The sequence below is a fragment of the Poeciliopsis prolifica genome, unplaced genomic scaffold (assembly GCF_027474105.1).
Source record: "Poeciliopsis prolifica strain line A6 unplaced genomic scaffold, Auburn_PproV2 SCAFFOLD008, whole genome shotgun sequence".
Lineage (NCBI taxonomy): Eukaryota > Metazoa > Chordata > Actinopteri > Cyprinodontiformes > Poeciliidae > Poeciliopsis > Poeciliopsis prolifica.
The window spans coordinates 6,116,024-6,132,006 of NW_026562383.1; the positions used below are offsets into that span (position 1 = coordinate 6,116,024).

Sequence of the window (15,983 nt, forward strand, 5' to 3'; positions counted from 1 at the left end):
CATAGTACTGAGATCATCATATTTTGTTTTGGCCTTGAAAACATTAAATTATTCAAAGGTTTCCTGCTACTCTCAGCTTAGACACACTGGCTCTGCCCAGATGAAAGACCCAAACTTACTAAAATCTCAATTTTGAAATGCATCAAGTAGGCTAACAGCTTGTTCCGTAGATTACTGTTCTTGACTAAATGCGATGTTTTGGTAAAAAAAAAAATAAAAATAGCTGCTGATAAAAGATATTTGAAGTTGGTACACAAGAGCCTACCAGGGGATGCGAAATCCTCTTCAAGGATTTACTGATCACTGCTTATCTGCCAGCATCTCGTCGTAATTTACAGTTGTTCTCTAGTACGTCCTGAAGCAGAATAAGAGCATCACAGAATGAGGCTGCCATGGATGCACTCGACTATCGGGACGGCATTAATTAAAAGAAGCACAGTGCCCTGCTTCCGCCGTCCAGACATCTATTGGGGAATTGATCAAAAAAAAATTTCTCAGCTTTGTCAGATCAGAGAAAATTTGCTTCCTTTGGAGTTTCTCGGCAAAATTTGGGAAAAACTTGCGGGAGGCTGTCTAATGCAATTCAGAGAGGAACGCTTCTGAAGAGCCACTCGACCCAAAAGACTTGATTGGTGGCTTTTATTTCCCCCTCATTGTGATGGTTGCACTGTGTTTTCATCCACATAAGAAAGACTGTTGATCAAATTCTCACTCGCCATTTAGTTAGTCCGACCCCAACCAGTTCTACTTCATTTTAAGTCGGTTTCTCTGTGGCTTAAATGTTTAAAGCTGACAGAAAATTTGAAAATATCACTTGATAATTATGTGTTATTGAAAAATTGGAACATTAATACCTGAACACCAACCATAAAAACTTAAAAATCTGTATTTTAAGTTTTCTCCTACATATTATGATGTTTCTAAGTTATTTAAGTGCCCAAAAGTCTGTATTTTCATTATTATTATTATTGTTTTCATTTTAAAAAGACATTTTAAAAAGACTGTAATACACTGTGGGACGTCCTACATGTTTGGGGATGATTGGCAATAATAATGAAAAACAGGATGTAGTGTTTATTGGCTCTAATAGCCTTTATTTGACAGTGAAGTGACATGAAAGAGAGTAATGAGAAAAGTGGAAGGCATGTGGCAAAGGTCGGCACGCTGGGAATCGAACCTGCGATGGCCGAGTCGAGAACTAAGGCCTCCATTCATGGGTTGTGCTTAACCCCTATGCCACCACAGCACCCGCAGATCTAATATTTTTAAGCACCAAGGTGAAAGAGAGACATTTTGGGCAATTGAAACTACACTCTGGATTTTTGGGCAGCTTTTCACAGCGATCAAAAAGCAACAAGACAAAGAGAACAACAAATAAACAAATACATGCCACATACAGATAAGCTGAATGAGTTGTACTCAACCAACAGACCTTTCTCTGAAATGCAAAGTTTCCCTTCCTGTTTTATAGGGTTGCATTTTCAGTTTATTCCCATATCTATTCTGAGGAGATTTAGTTGTCTTTGCAATATTATTTGACCTGTTAGTGATCTACACAAGTTCTGCTTGAACAGTGATTGACTGCTGAGACGAGCACTGTCTTGTCCAGGTTGCTTAGGTCAAAGCCCCCACAAGAACCTGAACAAGATAAACGAGCCCATAGAGCGAATGAAACATCCAGACAAGCTAACAGGGCCCTTCAAAATGTGCGGGAAAGGTCATGTGCACCAAAAATCGCAAAAGAAACAAGGTGAGAAATAAAATTTAGAGTTTTTTACGAGTAGCCTAAAACTATTTGGACAATATTCTCAGTGTGCAGATTTCCCCACCAACATTTTAAATCCAAATTAAGCCCATACCGACCTGGCCAGCGTTGGATGAGTCGCACAAGGCCGTGGAGTATTGCCTGTCGAGCTCGGGAGCGTTGTCATTGAGATCTAACGTCTCTATTCCGACCACAACTCTGGACACCTGGCTGGGATTGTCTGGGAAAGGCAAAGAGCAGAAATAGACATTTTAATGATGCCAACCAAAACACCTACCCATTGACCTGCATTTGGAAAAATTATAGGAACACAAACAAATAGTGAAAAAAAACAACACACACACACACAATTGAGTGTAGGTTTGTGCTTCATTAAGTCCGTGGAATTGTCCTCGTAGGAACAATAAAACATTTTAGTCTTTGTCCAAAAAGCCTCAACAATTCTCAGATCCCATTAGCCAGCAGTCATTTGGCTAAAGGAGCCGTGGTACATTTGGTCTCATTTGGCTCATATTGTGCCTCCCAGGATCCCAGCTGAATGCTTTTATGGCGGTACGATTTCTGCGAATCAAATCGTTCGATTTGGAGCCAACGCTCCTCAAAGTGTCGCCTGCGCGCGCGTCCGTGCTTTTAAGAAAGAGAGACGTCAGGCAGAGAGTCTGGAATCAGTCGGTGTGCGTGCGCGTCACACAAGCGTGCAGTTTAAATGGATTGGCTTTGGCTTTTCCACTCCACAATCACTTGGCCATGCTCGCGCTCGGCCATAAAGTTCCGATGGCAGAGTGTCAAACGTGTAAAGTCCCCTCGCTATTCGCCCGTTTTACATTTTAGCCTCCAAACATCACCGGAACTTTATCTGGGCGGCCAACCCGACGCCACGCTTTCCATAAATGTAAGATGGACACATTTTGAACGTGGAGGAGCAGCGATGCCACAACAAAGCTGAGAACGAGCTGCAGCCGCAATGCCACTGGGTGAGCAGGCCTGCCTGTGGCCATGGCAGAGCTCCCACTGTGTTTGTGTCAACACAACCACCAGCAGTCTGTTTATTAGATAGAGCTCATTATTCAGGACAGGAGCTCGCTGTGCAGCCGCCTCGGCCGTTCCGGCGCTCTCCTGCCACAAGCAGCCCTGAGTAGATTTTAAGCAAAGATTAGCTTTGTCGGGGACGGGACTTGGCAGGAAAGCAACTTTCCTTCATTGCACGCAGTGGGCGGCATTGTTTAACAATGCTCTCTCGCTTGTGCAGAAATAAAAATTAAAAATGGATCGCGTCGTTTGGGGCTTTAATGAATTGCAGACAGCCCCACCAAAAAAAACTAAATAACAAAAACAAAAAGTAATGCTACTGGAACTGAGTCAGGCTTTACCAGCAAGCTGGTGTTGATTCTGAGAATACCAAAAGAAATAAAACAGAAAATAGACTCTTTTTTTCTTTATATTTTTTGTCACTGTCTGTTCAATAACATGTATAGCACGTGCAAAACCGAGTCTGGAACCTGACAGCAAGGATGATTGCCAGCGCTATAGTACTACTGAGTGACTAATAAGATGATTCATCTCCCTGTTTTTGTGATCCCCCCCACACTGTTGGCAGATGAGAAAAAGTTTGGATTTGATAAGGCATAAAAGCGATGTTTGGTTTAGAAGAGGAGCTGTCTTTAACGTCAAAATGAGGTGCTATTATCTCGCTCCATTGCTCCCATTTTCTCGGCCGAGGCTTTTTTTTTCCCTTTCTTTTTTGCTAGTTAGATTTCACAGAGATAATCTAAAAAGCTAACAAGGTGAGGTGAGCTCGAACAGGAACAGTGTTTTATTTGAATTAGCAGCCACGGCTTTTCGCTGCCAGATAATGACGATGGTGACGCAGTGCTGCTGCCAGACTTTCGCTGTGGTTTGGAACATCCAACAGATGCACATTCCAGTGAAATTACCTGTGGTGAATGAGAAACAAAGTCGATACAACGTGGTCTAGCTTTCCACTTCTTGTGTTGGAGAAATAACTTCCTTTTCATACAACCATTCAGCCTTTATGCCTTGTCCTCCTTTTCTACGTCGTGATAAACACAAATCTTGTGATTTAATTGTCAAAGTTCATGTTGGAGAACATCAGAGAGCAAACCTACCAAAATTAAGCCAACCGGCCAGGAAAGCACAGCATTAGTTAGAGAGTGACTCTGGAGGAGCTGCAGAGATTCACAGCTCTGGTGGCAAAATGCGTTGGTTAGATAGCATTCGTCGTACGCTCAAATATATTCTTAGGATAATTAGATGATATTCATAAAGCCATTCCACATATTTTCTGGTGCAGTTATATTAAAGAAGAAAAAATATATATAATTTTTAGTTTTAGAACAAAGCCAAATGTACAAATTGTGAAAGAAGACAAAAGCCACCATTTTCTTAAAGGAACATTTGAATTTTTTTTTTCTTTTTTTGAAGCAACAGGTAGTTTTCAGTTTCAAGCAACAGCATGTGAGTTTTATAAAAATATGTCTTTCGGAATGAGCAAATACGCTAGTTTCTAAGGCGAAGTGAACACAAATGCAAGCCACACTTTTTAGTTATCATTTGTACAAAATGTTGAAACAAATGTAGAATTTTCCGTCCGTTTTATTGATAAGCACAACTCAGTGTTGGTCCACCACAGCAAATCCCAGTGGCGTAACATTAAAGTCCGATATGAAAACATAAACGAATGTGAAAAGTCTGTAGGGTGGGAATACTTTTGTTATGCGCAGAAGTTCCTCTTTTTTTATAAAATTTTGCCTTCTTTACGCTTTTGCACAGAGAATTCGAAACCGCATGCATGACTTTGCAGCATATTAATGCACTGTTTGGCTTTCAGGAGACGTGTGTGTTGGCACTAGGTGGTACAACACAAATTACTCGAAAGGCTCTACGTCGGCACTTATTGCTTTCTTAAAACAAATCACTCGAAAACATCCATTTAGAAAATTACCTTTCATGCATGATTGTAAGCTCCACAACATCGACTTCTGATGTCTGTTTTTTTGTTGTTGTTGTTGTTATTTGTTTTGTTTTTCTTCGCTGGAGTACAACCTGCGGTGTGCCAGACTCTTTTTCTATAACTTGCTTTGACTCCGTAGGTATTTATCATTCCCATTTTGCAATCACAATGTGCCAGGAAAGCAATGCTTGTCTTTAATTTGTTGCTTTAACGCGGCGAGTTAGCTCATATTCCTGTGGGGAAGGGATCTGTGGCGGCGGCGGATAACTGACGCCGTATAGATCTACTGATTTTCAGGCACGCTGTAACAAATCGGTCTTGCGGCCAAACAGCATCCCCCTCAAGGCTCGATGACTTGAAGTCTAAGCCGCTTAGCGAGCGGCTAGTCACAAAGGGTACCAGGCTTTTCAGACATTGTACCACATTGAGTTTTACTCCGCTAAACCTCTTAGCCGTCATTGGGTCCAGGTGTCAGGGTTTAAAAGAAATTATGATTTCGGTAGAAGAAATAACCCAGAAAGAAGAAGAAGAAAAAACGAAAAGGCTCTAATGACGCAGCAATGTGACCTCTGACCTCTCTGGGTGGCGATGACGGTGATGTTGTGCCAGTGCTCCCGCTCGCGGTCCAGCTCCATCGCCGTGGTGATGAGGCCGGTCTCTGGGCTGATATGAAACAGGGCCTCCGGATCCGACTGAGGGTCTATTGAGAATCTGAAGCGGAGAGAGAGAGAGAGAAAGAAACAGAGGAAAAAGTTATCAAAAGAAAGGTGAGGGAGATGAGGAGGGGTAAAATGAATAAATAAATAAAGTGACCCAGCAAAAGGAAGGATGCGAATGGAGTTGGCAGCGGGGAACGGAGTGAAAGAAGCGGCGGGGGCAAGTGTGTGAAGGAGCGATAAGGGGGACGGCATTCAAATGGCCAAAGAATTAATATGGGGAGATTATCGTGGCAGATTGGGGCTTTTTTATTTTTATTTTTGAAGTGAAAAGAATTATCAAAAGATCTCCAGCAATATACCAGCTATCATTCTTCCCCACGTCTTCACTCCTAGTGCTTTTGCGTTTAATTGGGACATGGGTTTTTTTTTTTTAGTTGATTTGATTCTTTTTTTTTCTATTTTTTTTCCATTTCTCTCAACTTCTTGAAACTTCTGAAGTCAGGATCTCCCACAAATGAAAGTTAAAGCACAGAACCTTTTCACATAGTTCAGTTGATTTACATATAGAAAGTGCACCTGGCTTATGTGATTACCAAACTGTTTTGTGGATGAATGTATTGACTGCAGTATTGATGCCATTACCTTTGAGAACTCTCCTCGTTTTCTTTCTCAGAGAAAGTGCACCAAATCCAGTGCTTCTGATAAAGTTGCCATTATGATTGCCATTGTGTAATTTCCTTGCCTTTCTTTCTGTGGTATTAAAGCCTCGTTAGAACCAAGGAACAAAAGCTGTGGATAATTTTGAAGGTAAAAAAAACATTTCACCATGTTGTGAGCAACTCTTGGAGCATTGTTGTCTAGTGAGTATGTTATTTTTAGGTAAACTTAACCAATGATATTATTAGTCAGGTCAGTTGTCAGAAGATGCAAGTAAATCTCTGAGAGATGGGATATTTAAGAAAAAAAACACAGATTAACTTTTAATCAGAATTTAGTTTTTGGGAAAAAATGAAAGTTATGTATGAGTAGCCTCATCAAGGCCTGTTTCGTGCCTGTGACATATTCTTAAGAAATACATGTACAGATGAGGAACATTTACTTGAATGTATCACACTAGTGTCAGAATAAAAAGTTAAGCTCTGACAGATTTAGTTTTTTGAATGGATGAAGGAAATCACAAACTTGTAGTCAGCACTGACTAGTCGTGCTACCAGTTAAACTGTAGGTTTTCTTTAGATGTTTGTGTTTAGAGGTATGTTTCTCTCTTATGCAAAGGCAGGGGCTTTTTTTCTCACAACAAAAACACACACACACACACACACACACACACACAATTGTTGTGCTGAGCAGGCCAGGGGTCACTCACCCATCTCCCCTTCATGTATCAGGAAGACAATCTATTTAAAACTGGAGGTATTACAACATTTACATTTATCTAGGTATAGTATACACTATATACTATTCTTGGTTATTCTAACACTTATTGCTTTTCATACTTAATTGTATTCTTCTTAAAACTCATAGAGGTGAGAAGGAGTTACGAAAAATAGTGTCACAAAGATGGGATTAACAGATGTCAAAATAATCTTTTTTTTTTAAGGAGAGGCTGAGAGGAAGGCACCCAGTCACCAGAACTTGAAACCAATTAATTATTAAGGTCATAAATCACTTTATTGGTTAAATGTTGGCATAAAGGTGTCTATATAGTCTCTCACAATAAATAAAAGGTCATTTCATAGTCGCTAAGGAATGTGGATGAATGGGAAAGATTGATTGTTTTCACAGATTATCTGACATGGTGACGGCTTTAACAAATATGGAGAAAACATATTTTTTTTATTAAAGTTATTTACTGCAGCTTGAATAAAATGCAACAACAGAGACATTTTTGAGAAGTTTGGATTGCTTCATGTATATTTTGCATCTTGCCTATGACTGTTGTTCGTGACGTTTCAGTATCTAAAACTAATAGCAAAAAGTTAAGCAACCTACTTGCATACTGTATGATCACTGTTGTATGTTAAATTCATTGTGCTAATATCAGTATTGAACCAAAGAAAGCAAGGCAGTTGCAAACCTTTAAAATTGTGACACTTTTGTTGGGTCAGATAGACTCAAAAAAAAAAAAATGCAACAGCCTGGGGGGGGGCCCAATTAAATTTTTTGTTGGGGGGCCCAAGACTCCTGGCAGCACCCCTGCCTACAAATATTAATCGAGAAAAAAACTGGACGGTTTTGTTTCTCAAAAACAAAGCCAAACATCACGAGCAGTTCATTTAGACGCCTTATGCCTTACCTGATATTATTAGTCAGACCGGTGTCGGGGTCGACGGCGCTGACCCGGCCCACGGTGCAGGCAGGTGGGCAGTTCTCGGACACGTCCATGTGGTATTTGGATCGGGAGAACCTCGGGGGCTCATCAGCGTCTAGCACAGCCACTCGGATCGAAGCTCTGTCTTTGAAGGGGCCCCGGCGTAGAAAGCGAGGATCCACTATGGGGTTCAGGACCTCCACTGAGAAGGAGTAGGAACTCCGGCTCTCATAGTCCACAGGCTGGGACGAGAGCAACAACAACAACAAAAAACGGTTGGAAAAATGCCCAGATAAAAAGATTCATTTATTTATTTATTTTTGTAGCAAGAAAGGTCGTAAATACCAATGTTTTAAACATCAGATCCAACAGTCTGCACTTCCATCTGAACTAATTCTCACACCAAATTATCCGTGGACGGCTGCTGAATTACATATCAAAATCCGCGAGACGGCACATAATGAACGGCGTATCAGCACATCAGAGAGGGAGAGTGGCCACGTCCAGAATCGGCTCGGAACAATTTGGAGGGAAATAATCTCACGGTTACCCTCCATGTTGTGACATTTGGATTTCTAAAGAGGCTTCTTTGAAGGTTGTTGTGGGCGGGCGGCTGCTCAGATGGTAATTTTTCTGTGTGTGTGTGTGAAGTGAGAAAACGCATTCACGAGGCGGCGATGCTACGGCATCGCCAATGAGATCCCTGACACTCAAAAGTTGAAAAGCCTCTTCAGAACTCAGCCACTGATGTGACTGCGTGTTTGCATGTCGCTCCGAGTTGATGTTTGGATATTTCTTGACACGCTGAGACTAGAGAACGTACAGCTGAGGAAAAGAAGCTGCGTGCATTTGTGGGAGTTGAGAGATTAGCAGCGCTGCACAGAGCAGCCAATCCAGTTTTGTCTCTTTTTTTAGCTTTAGCATTGTTTCCTTCCCACTGCGCTGGCAAAAACTCCTCCGTGTGTTGGTGTGAACTGGTCGGAGCTGCTTCCTTATGCATCTGCATTCACACTCATTTGCTCTGACGCCCCTAAATGAAATCACTTTTAAGCAACTCTATGTGTAAGCCCGTAACAAGTCATTAATCTAATTTTAAATTTTAATTAGCTCAATCCTCTCAGCTCTATTAGTTTTTTGAAATGCAATTTTACTCACAGCCACTTCATAATCCATATTAGTTATTGCTTTGGTTGTGAGTGGTTTTTAATTCTGTTCTACTTATTGGTTTTTGATTTTGGATATTTAAAATATCATTCAGTTGCATTAAGTGCTTTTTTTAAGAATTAAAGTTTAAGAGGGCAAACGTTCAATACATGACCTGAAAATGGTCGCGATAAAAACAATATTATCATTTATCGCAATCGTTTCTGGGGCGATTTATTGTCCAGCGAAATTTGCTATTGCCATGGGTTCAGGCACTTTGTGCCTGATTTAATCACAAAGTTCTATAATCTTAGAGACTCTATAACAAAGCTCTTTTGTGAAGTTTTAAGATTTAACTTGTAAGGCCACATTTTCAGGTTTTCAAAATAAATGTCACGTGTGGAGGGAAACTAAAGCTGCACCCCTTCCTGAGCACGCCATCACAACTTCCCCACGGACTGTAAATCTGGTTCATCAAGAACTAAATAAAGACCAATTACGACCAAAGACAACTGAGAAGTTGCAAAACATTTCAGAATGGAATAGTTTTCCCATTGGCTTAAATCCAACAATAACATCTAGTATCGATCCATCCAGTATTGGCAATGCAGTCCAAGAGCTTCTTTAATATTCAGTCACTGATGCGACCACATACTTAGTAGCTTATGTTTTGGATATTTTTGACTCGTCTGTGAGTAGCAGCAGCACAGTGGAACCACATTTTATCCACATTTTCCTTTGTGGAGGTTTCAGCCTCTTGTCTGCTCCTGCAGTATTGCCAAAATCTCTGAGATATGTCGTTGCATTTAAAACAAAACAACGAAACACAAAAAGACAAGTTACAAAAGTGTTGGTAGGGTTCGTTTCAGAGGTAAAACTTAAGTTGCACTTTTTGCAGAACTGCAAAGCGTCTGTTGTGCAGATGTTACGTCGGCAGATCATTTCCATAAACATTAGAGCTTCCGATGATGAAAGCGCAAACGAAAGCATCCCATCCTGTTTTTCACAAACAACGCTTCCCTAGTTTAGCAGACAATCTCCATCACCATGGAGACTCCACCATCACCATGGAGACTTGTACCTGGATATAAGGAGCATTATAAATTCCCTTGTATACTTGCATCTTTGCAGGTGTAAGAGATTTCATTTGGGATTGAGGCTCAGGCAGAGAAGTTATGAAGCCTGTTTTTTCTACTTCTATTTTTTTTTTTTCTATTTCTTTCCCGTTTTTTTTTTTTTTCTCTGTGTGATTGTGCGCCGCTCTCCTGCCAGCACGCCGGCTCTGAAGCGAAGAGACAGCCTCTGATCTGGTTCGTCGAGATGATTGTTAGCGAGGGGACGGGCACGCACGAGTAATCACACACATCTAGTGTCTCCCACTGTCATGCACCTGCTGCTGATTAAATTTTAGAAAAGCAACACGTTCTGAGTCTGGTTCAGAATATCTGTTTGAAGGACGAGTGGGCGTACAAGTGCTTCTTTTGAGCCTGTGTCTTTGGCTCAAAATGTGTCTTTAAGGGAAGCAATGTATGTGACTCGTCTCGGCTGGATTGGCTGAAAAGAAAAATTCATAAATAAATCATGTTGGATGAATTACAAAAGGGACTTCGGGTGGAATTTCCGCTGTCAGCAAAACAGAGAAAGGAAAAAATAAAATCACTCATGTGATCCAATCAGAAGAATAAGTATTGATATTCTCTCCTTCTGTGTTAATTTTTTGCCCCCGCCGCCCCCGTTCCGAGCTGTGAAGAAGTGCAAAAAAAAAAAGCATTAAATTTGAGGTTTCAGACAGAAATCGGGATTGATTAAAAATCATGCAGAAAAATAAGAGGGAGTAGAAAGACGGCGCAGTGGAGGCAATTTGCAGAGCTTCTCCGAGGCAAAAAAAACAAACAAACCCAAAAGCAAAACAAACAACAACAACCAACAAAAAGGGCTGCCACGGAAGACAGAGAGACGGAGATCATGATGGAGTGGATGTGTGGAAGGAGGGTAGATGGAGGGAAAATGCGCTCTAACGGGGCCCACATTACTGGGAGAACGAGACAATCTGTCTAAGGAGGAGAGGTGTCACTTACACTGCGAGCGCACACTCATCAACCCCCTCCCTCCATCCAGCTCCATCACTCCGCCGCCGCTCCGTCACCACCTCACACACTCCATCACCTATTCCCCGATCAACCAACTCTAATCTTTTTTCTTCTCCTTCCCTGCAGACTCTGTGTGTGTAAGTGTGTGTGTGTGTGTGCGCGCGTGTCAAACCACAGCACACACATTCTCCTACCCCCATGGGCCCCAACATGAATCAGTTACCATGCAGGCGCTGCAACAGTTATTCTGGTGTGCTATGGGTTTATCCACCGCGAGCTCGTGTGAGGTTTACATCCATCCAACCATGTATGTCTGATTCAATCTCCCAAAAGCTTACACTTTATTGAAGCAGCACATTCTCTGTCTAGTCTTTAAAGGTGGCCTATTATGGTTCCTCGAACAGGTTAGGCTAGCTCTAACAAAACATGTTTATTAGATTATTTTGCACAAAACCATTCTTGGATAATGAGTCCGGTCAGTTTGCCGTGTTTTCAGCTCGGTTTTAGATCCTCTTGTCACTTTAATTAATTAAAATGAAATGAGCTGCTGCTGGCCACCGCAATTGTACGACAATACATCTTTGAAGAGCAGAAGTGGAGCCTCCTGCACAACCAACAGGAATGCAGCGAGTGGTGTCTGGACGGTAAGTCGACAACAACACACTTGTCTTTCCCAGCAGCCGTTGTGCAATGCATACAGCGGTAAAACCGAACGTCATTGAAGCGTCACCTGGGTTGCTAACAGAAATAGCATCCTGCATACTAAGACTTTAACTCGGTAAACGGCACTGAATGCAAATTTTCTTTGTTATAATAAGAAAATGTGAAAAGAACACTCAGATCACTTTCCTTTAACGTCACAATTATGCATCACTTTATCACACCGAATTTCTCCCAAACGCAGTGACGGTCGAGGCTGCAAAGAGACCAAATGTGGGAAAGTTCCAGGAGCTTGAAAACTTTTGCAAGACACTGTACGAGAAGTCTGGGTAAGCTGGGGTCTTTTCAGGATTTGGTGCTGTAAGAACAAAACACACACATGAAAGCCAGAGCATCCCCGAGGCTGCGGGCGGAGAGCTCTCTCTTACGACCTGAAATTGGCAGCAGGAATGCAGACTTCATTAACCCTCAGATCTCCACCTTCACCCAAGGCTAAGGCAGTGATTTAGAGGAATATTAAATTCTTAATATTAATTTAACACTGATGTGGAAGAGGAAGTGCAGAATGAGAAAGCAGGAAGGCATCTGTTAGCATCTTAGAAGGTTAAAAAAATAAATTTGACTGAAGACTTTCCACAGAAGGAACGATTGAGGGGAGGAATAAAAGAAAATACATAAATCAACAAAAGCTGACTTTTTCATATTTCTGATCGGTTTCCCAGGGATTTATGCACAATCTGTATAAATATACCAACAAGTATTCTATAGCAGCTAACAACCCTTGAGGAAAAAAAAAAACCCAGCAGGGATTGTTAAAATTGGTAAACACGACATTCTAACTTCGCTATTCTCGCCTGATTCAACCAGCGGGGGAGCGAGTAAGAGCGCTCCTCAAGCTGCCGCGGCAGAGCTGGTTAGGGCTCAAACGAGCAGAGGGAGCAGCGACGAATCAGGAAAATAAACACATTATTTCCTCATTATTTTAATACTCGCCACCTTTTCACAGCGACAATAGCGCACGCTCCTCCACAAAGGCACGACTCCTTGTGTGAAGTGTGCAAAGCGCGACGCAAAAAAGAGCGGCAAGCTCGTCCGTCTCACTAGACCCGTCGCTTTCGGCAGGCGACACAAACAGGTGAGTGTGAACGGTGACCGAACGTCTTCCAAAACAGGAAAATATTTGCTCAAACTCACGTCGAACTCAGCTTAACGCTGGCTGGCGGCTGGTGAAAACAAGAGCTCCAGCTGCAGCATTCAGCACAATTTGTTTTTAACAGCGGCATAAGGAAACACGTTTAAATTACAAATTTAAACGGCGCCAAATTTGCGATCAAATTTCAGTCAGGTGACATTTTGGAGTCAAAGCTGCAGTTCTCCCTAGTTTGATTAGTGGCTCTTCAATTCAAAACTGCAACATCCCATTCATTTTAAAAGGAAGAACACAAACATGGCAAAGATGCTCAACATTATAAACAAACAACAACAAAAAACCAATTTAAATATGCAAACTGTTGTGCTCGGTGAACATTTCGCATGTTCAGATGTCTCTGCGATTGGAAGCTGACTTTAGTGAGATGCACGAGTTTATTGCTGCACCCGGCACTATTTATTATACACATGGCAGCCAGACTGAATTTCGAGGTAGGTCTCAGTAAATCTTATAACAAATGGAACATGGAAGCAAGTTTTAGTGTCGACACTTCTAACAAAAAAAACCAAAACAACAAAAAACAGTTTCTTTCACATTGCAAGGCTGCTTAGTAAGGGGATTTGTAAATCCTATTTTCTCTTTTTCCTCATTTGGTGAAGATCAAAGAAAATGAAAACACGGAAGTCCAGTCAAAATACATCCGTGTTGCTTCACTAAAACATGACTTTGAACATCTTTCGCTCCTGAAATCGAGGCTCACGAATTGGACTTTAACAACGTGGCTCCATGTCTCAGAAGAGAGCCGAGACACAAAACCTAATTAAACCAGTTATATGGTTAGATACTCATAATAACCGAGTCTCTGTCATAAATCGCTAATATTAATGTTAATGCGTCTGCTGTTATGATTTATGAACACTGCAGAGATTTAGGGAAGTGACCGCCGGTTGACCTCTTCTGCTCACCTTTCGGCGGCTGCTCGGTAAGCTCCACCATTTGTTTTGTGATTTTCAGCAGTTTCAGTTTCTGCAGCTGTTGAAAATCATCAAGACCGACGAGAGCAGCTCAGAACTTCCCGAGTCTGCAGATCTGCCTCTTAGACTGACAACAGCATGCCAAGAAAATGAACTAACAGCATGTTTTTAAATGAATCTGAGGACTTGTTTGCTTTCCACAATTGCACTGAAACACAAACCAAGACGCGTCTATGTCTGATTTCTGACGGATCAGAAATCCCGGACCGTCGTTGCGAGGGAAAGGAGAGGAGGAAACACCCAGCGAGTGGCAGCTGTGAGGATGAAGATGTTTTCTTTGTGAAGTCTCGATGTCAGAGGAGAATGAGCAGATGGTTTACAGATGATAGAGAGACATCAGACGCACAAATCAGGACTTGCAACAATGAAGCAATGAACAGAATCTCCGAACGCCTGACACTGAGCCCTGAAGCAGATGGGCGACAGCAGCGGAAAACCAAAAGCTGGTGCTGGTGCGTCAGGAAACGGAGGCTGCAGTTCACACGAGTTCAGCCGAGAAAGCCTGGTCGGACGAGTCTTAATATTAGTTGTGACATTTTTCCAGCACTACTGAATGAAAAGTCAAATAAAACTCCACCAAAATTAAGGCTAAAACAGTGACCAACGCGGCGCTCAATCAAAGGTCACCGTGGAAGAAAAACAGGACCTTAAAGAGACACATTCAAGAGTTTGCTGACTTTCTCGGCTCACGATAAACAGCCATTCCTTGCCATACAAACATTTGATGCTTTCATTCAAGTGTTTCGGTAAAATTAGCCTGATCGCTGAGTGGAAAATGAATTACTAACACTGATAATTAAAAGATTTAACCAGTTCACCGTGCAGTTGCAGACAACATTGGCTGATTCCATTTACCCGGGAATTAGCTGATTTATACACTTTAAGCAGGAAGATCATTGCACTCGGTGGCATTCTTTAATCAAAACAAGCAAGTCTAGGAGCGTATCTAGTCGCCGCATCGCGGACATTTGCAGATAATCATCTACTTAGGCAGAAGAGCCTCCAACAGATTGACATTGAGGAAACATAATTGGCCTGTGACCCGCGAGCGCGCAGACAGCTCGCCGTCAAACCGCGCCCTCATGTGTCCACGCGGCTCCACAAGCGTGACCTTCCCCGCGTCCTGTGACGTCGTGCTCCAGCGATCCCTTTTTTTTTATGAAACTCTAATTTCTAATCAATTTCCCTTTCATATTCGACTCACAACGAGCAGAAATTAATTAGCTAGCCCGCATGCCAGACTGGCAGAACATAATGCCGGTGTCTCTCTCTCCTGGAAGAGGCCCGCTCACGGCCACGCGCGCGCGCAAGTGGCGCGGACGGTGTTTAACGTGCATGACCGCAAGGTGGGACCGTCGAATTAGCGAGGCAGCGACTCTCTTTACCTCCACTGAACTCGAGTGAAAAGAAAGCAATAAAGATTTCGCTCGAATGCAAGTGAAGATGAATTTCCTTCCCCTTCGCCTCCGTGCGCGTGTCCATCGCGGTGTGGCGTTTTGTTTGAACAGGTTTCGCGTGCGCCCTGCCGTCCCTCGGCAGCCAGTTCTGTCTTTTTTTGTTCACTTCCTGCATTCTAAATCGAGATCATACGTCGCCATTTGTCTGACGACAAACACGGCTTCGGACGTTCCTGCCAACGAGCCCAGCTGCAGAGTTGAGAGAACAAAGAGGCTGATAAATCTCCCTTTTGACTCCGTCTGCCATCTTCCCTTCCCCTCCGTCACTCGTCTCCTGCCTTCTGTCACCGTCCTGCTCCACCCATCAAGCTTCCTTTTATTGCTTTAAACCTGCGGGCAAGACGTCGCTCTGACCCTCTGTCTTTTTTTCTAATTTTCTCCATCTCTCTATCCCCCCCCCTTCTTCTGAGGGAGATTAACACAATCTCTCCTCGGTGTGAGAAAACAAACACAGATAATCCTGAGCGCGCTGCTGGCGTGTGACCGGGGATTAGCCAAGCCGTTTTAAGTGAGAGCATATGGAAATAATAACGGCGAGGCGACGCGCGCGTCATCCGGTTTGTCCCCCCTCGTTTCCTCAGGTCGGTGGGAATGAAAGGCGCGCAAACACAGCGCGAGCTTTTACCTCCCTCCAGGAAGAGCTCACCTGAAAAGTGAAACCTGCCGGTGAGTCGGGACTCAGGCCTATTTCGTAGTTCGCGCGTTAATGCCGCCATTGTGACGCCGTCTATAGTGATCCCACT

The 15,983-nt window shown here is 42.7% G+C and overlaps 1 protein-coding gene across 1 annotated transcript in view; it reads right to left on the reverse strand.

Moving 5' to 3' along the window:
- The window catches only part of LOC129361791 (uncharacterized), a 116,069-nt gene that overhangs the window by 20,148 nt on the left and 79,938 nt on the right, over nt 1-15,983 (reverse strand). The window contains exons 6-8 of the mRNA XM_055032890.1: nt 7,692-7,948; nt 5,311-5,447; nt 1,864-1,985 (exon numbers count right to left, since the gene is read on the reverse strand). Coding sequence (XP_054888865.1) covers nt 1,864-1,985; nt 5,311-5,447; nt 7,692-7,948 — 516 coding nt within the window. The remainder of the gene's footprint in view (nt 1-1,863; nt 1,986-5,310; nt 5,448-7,691; nt 7,949-15,983) is intronic.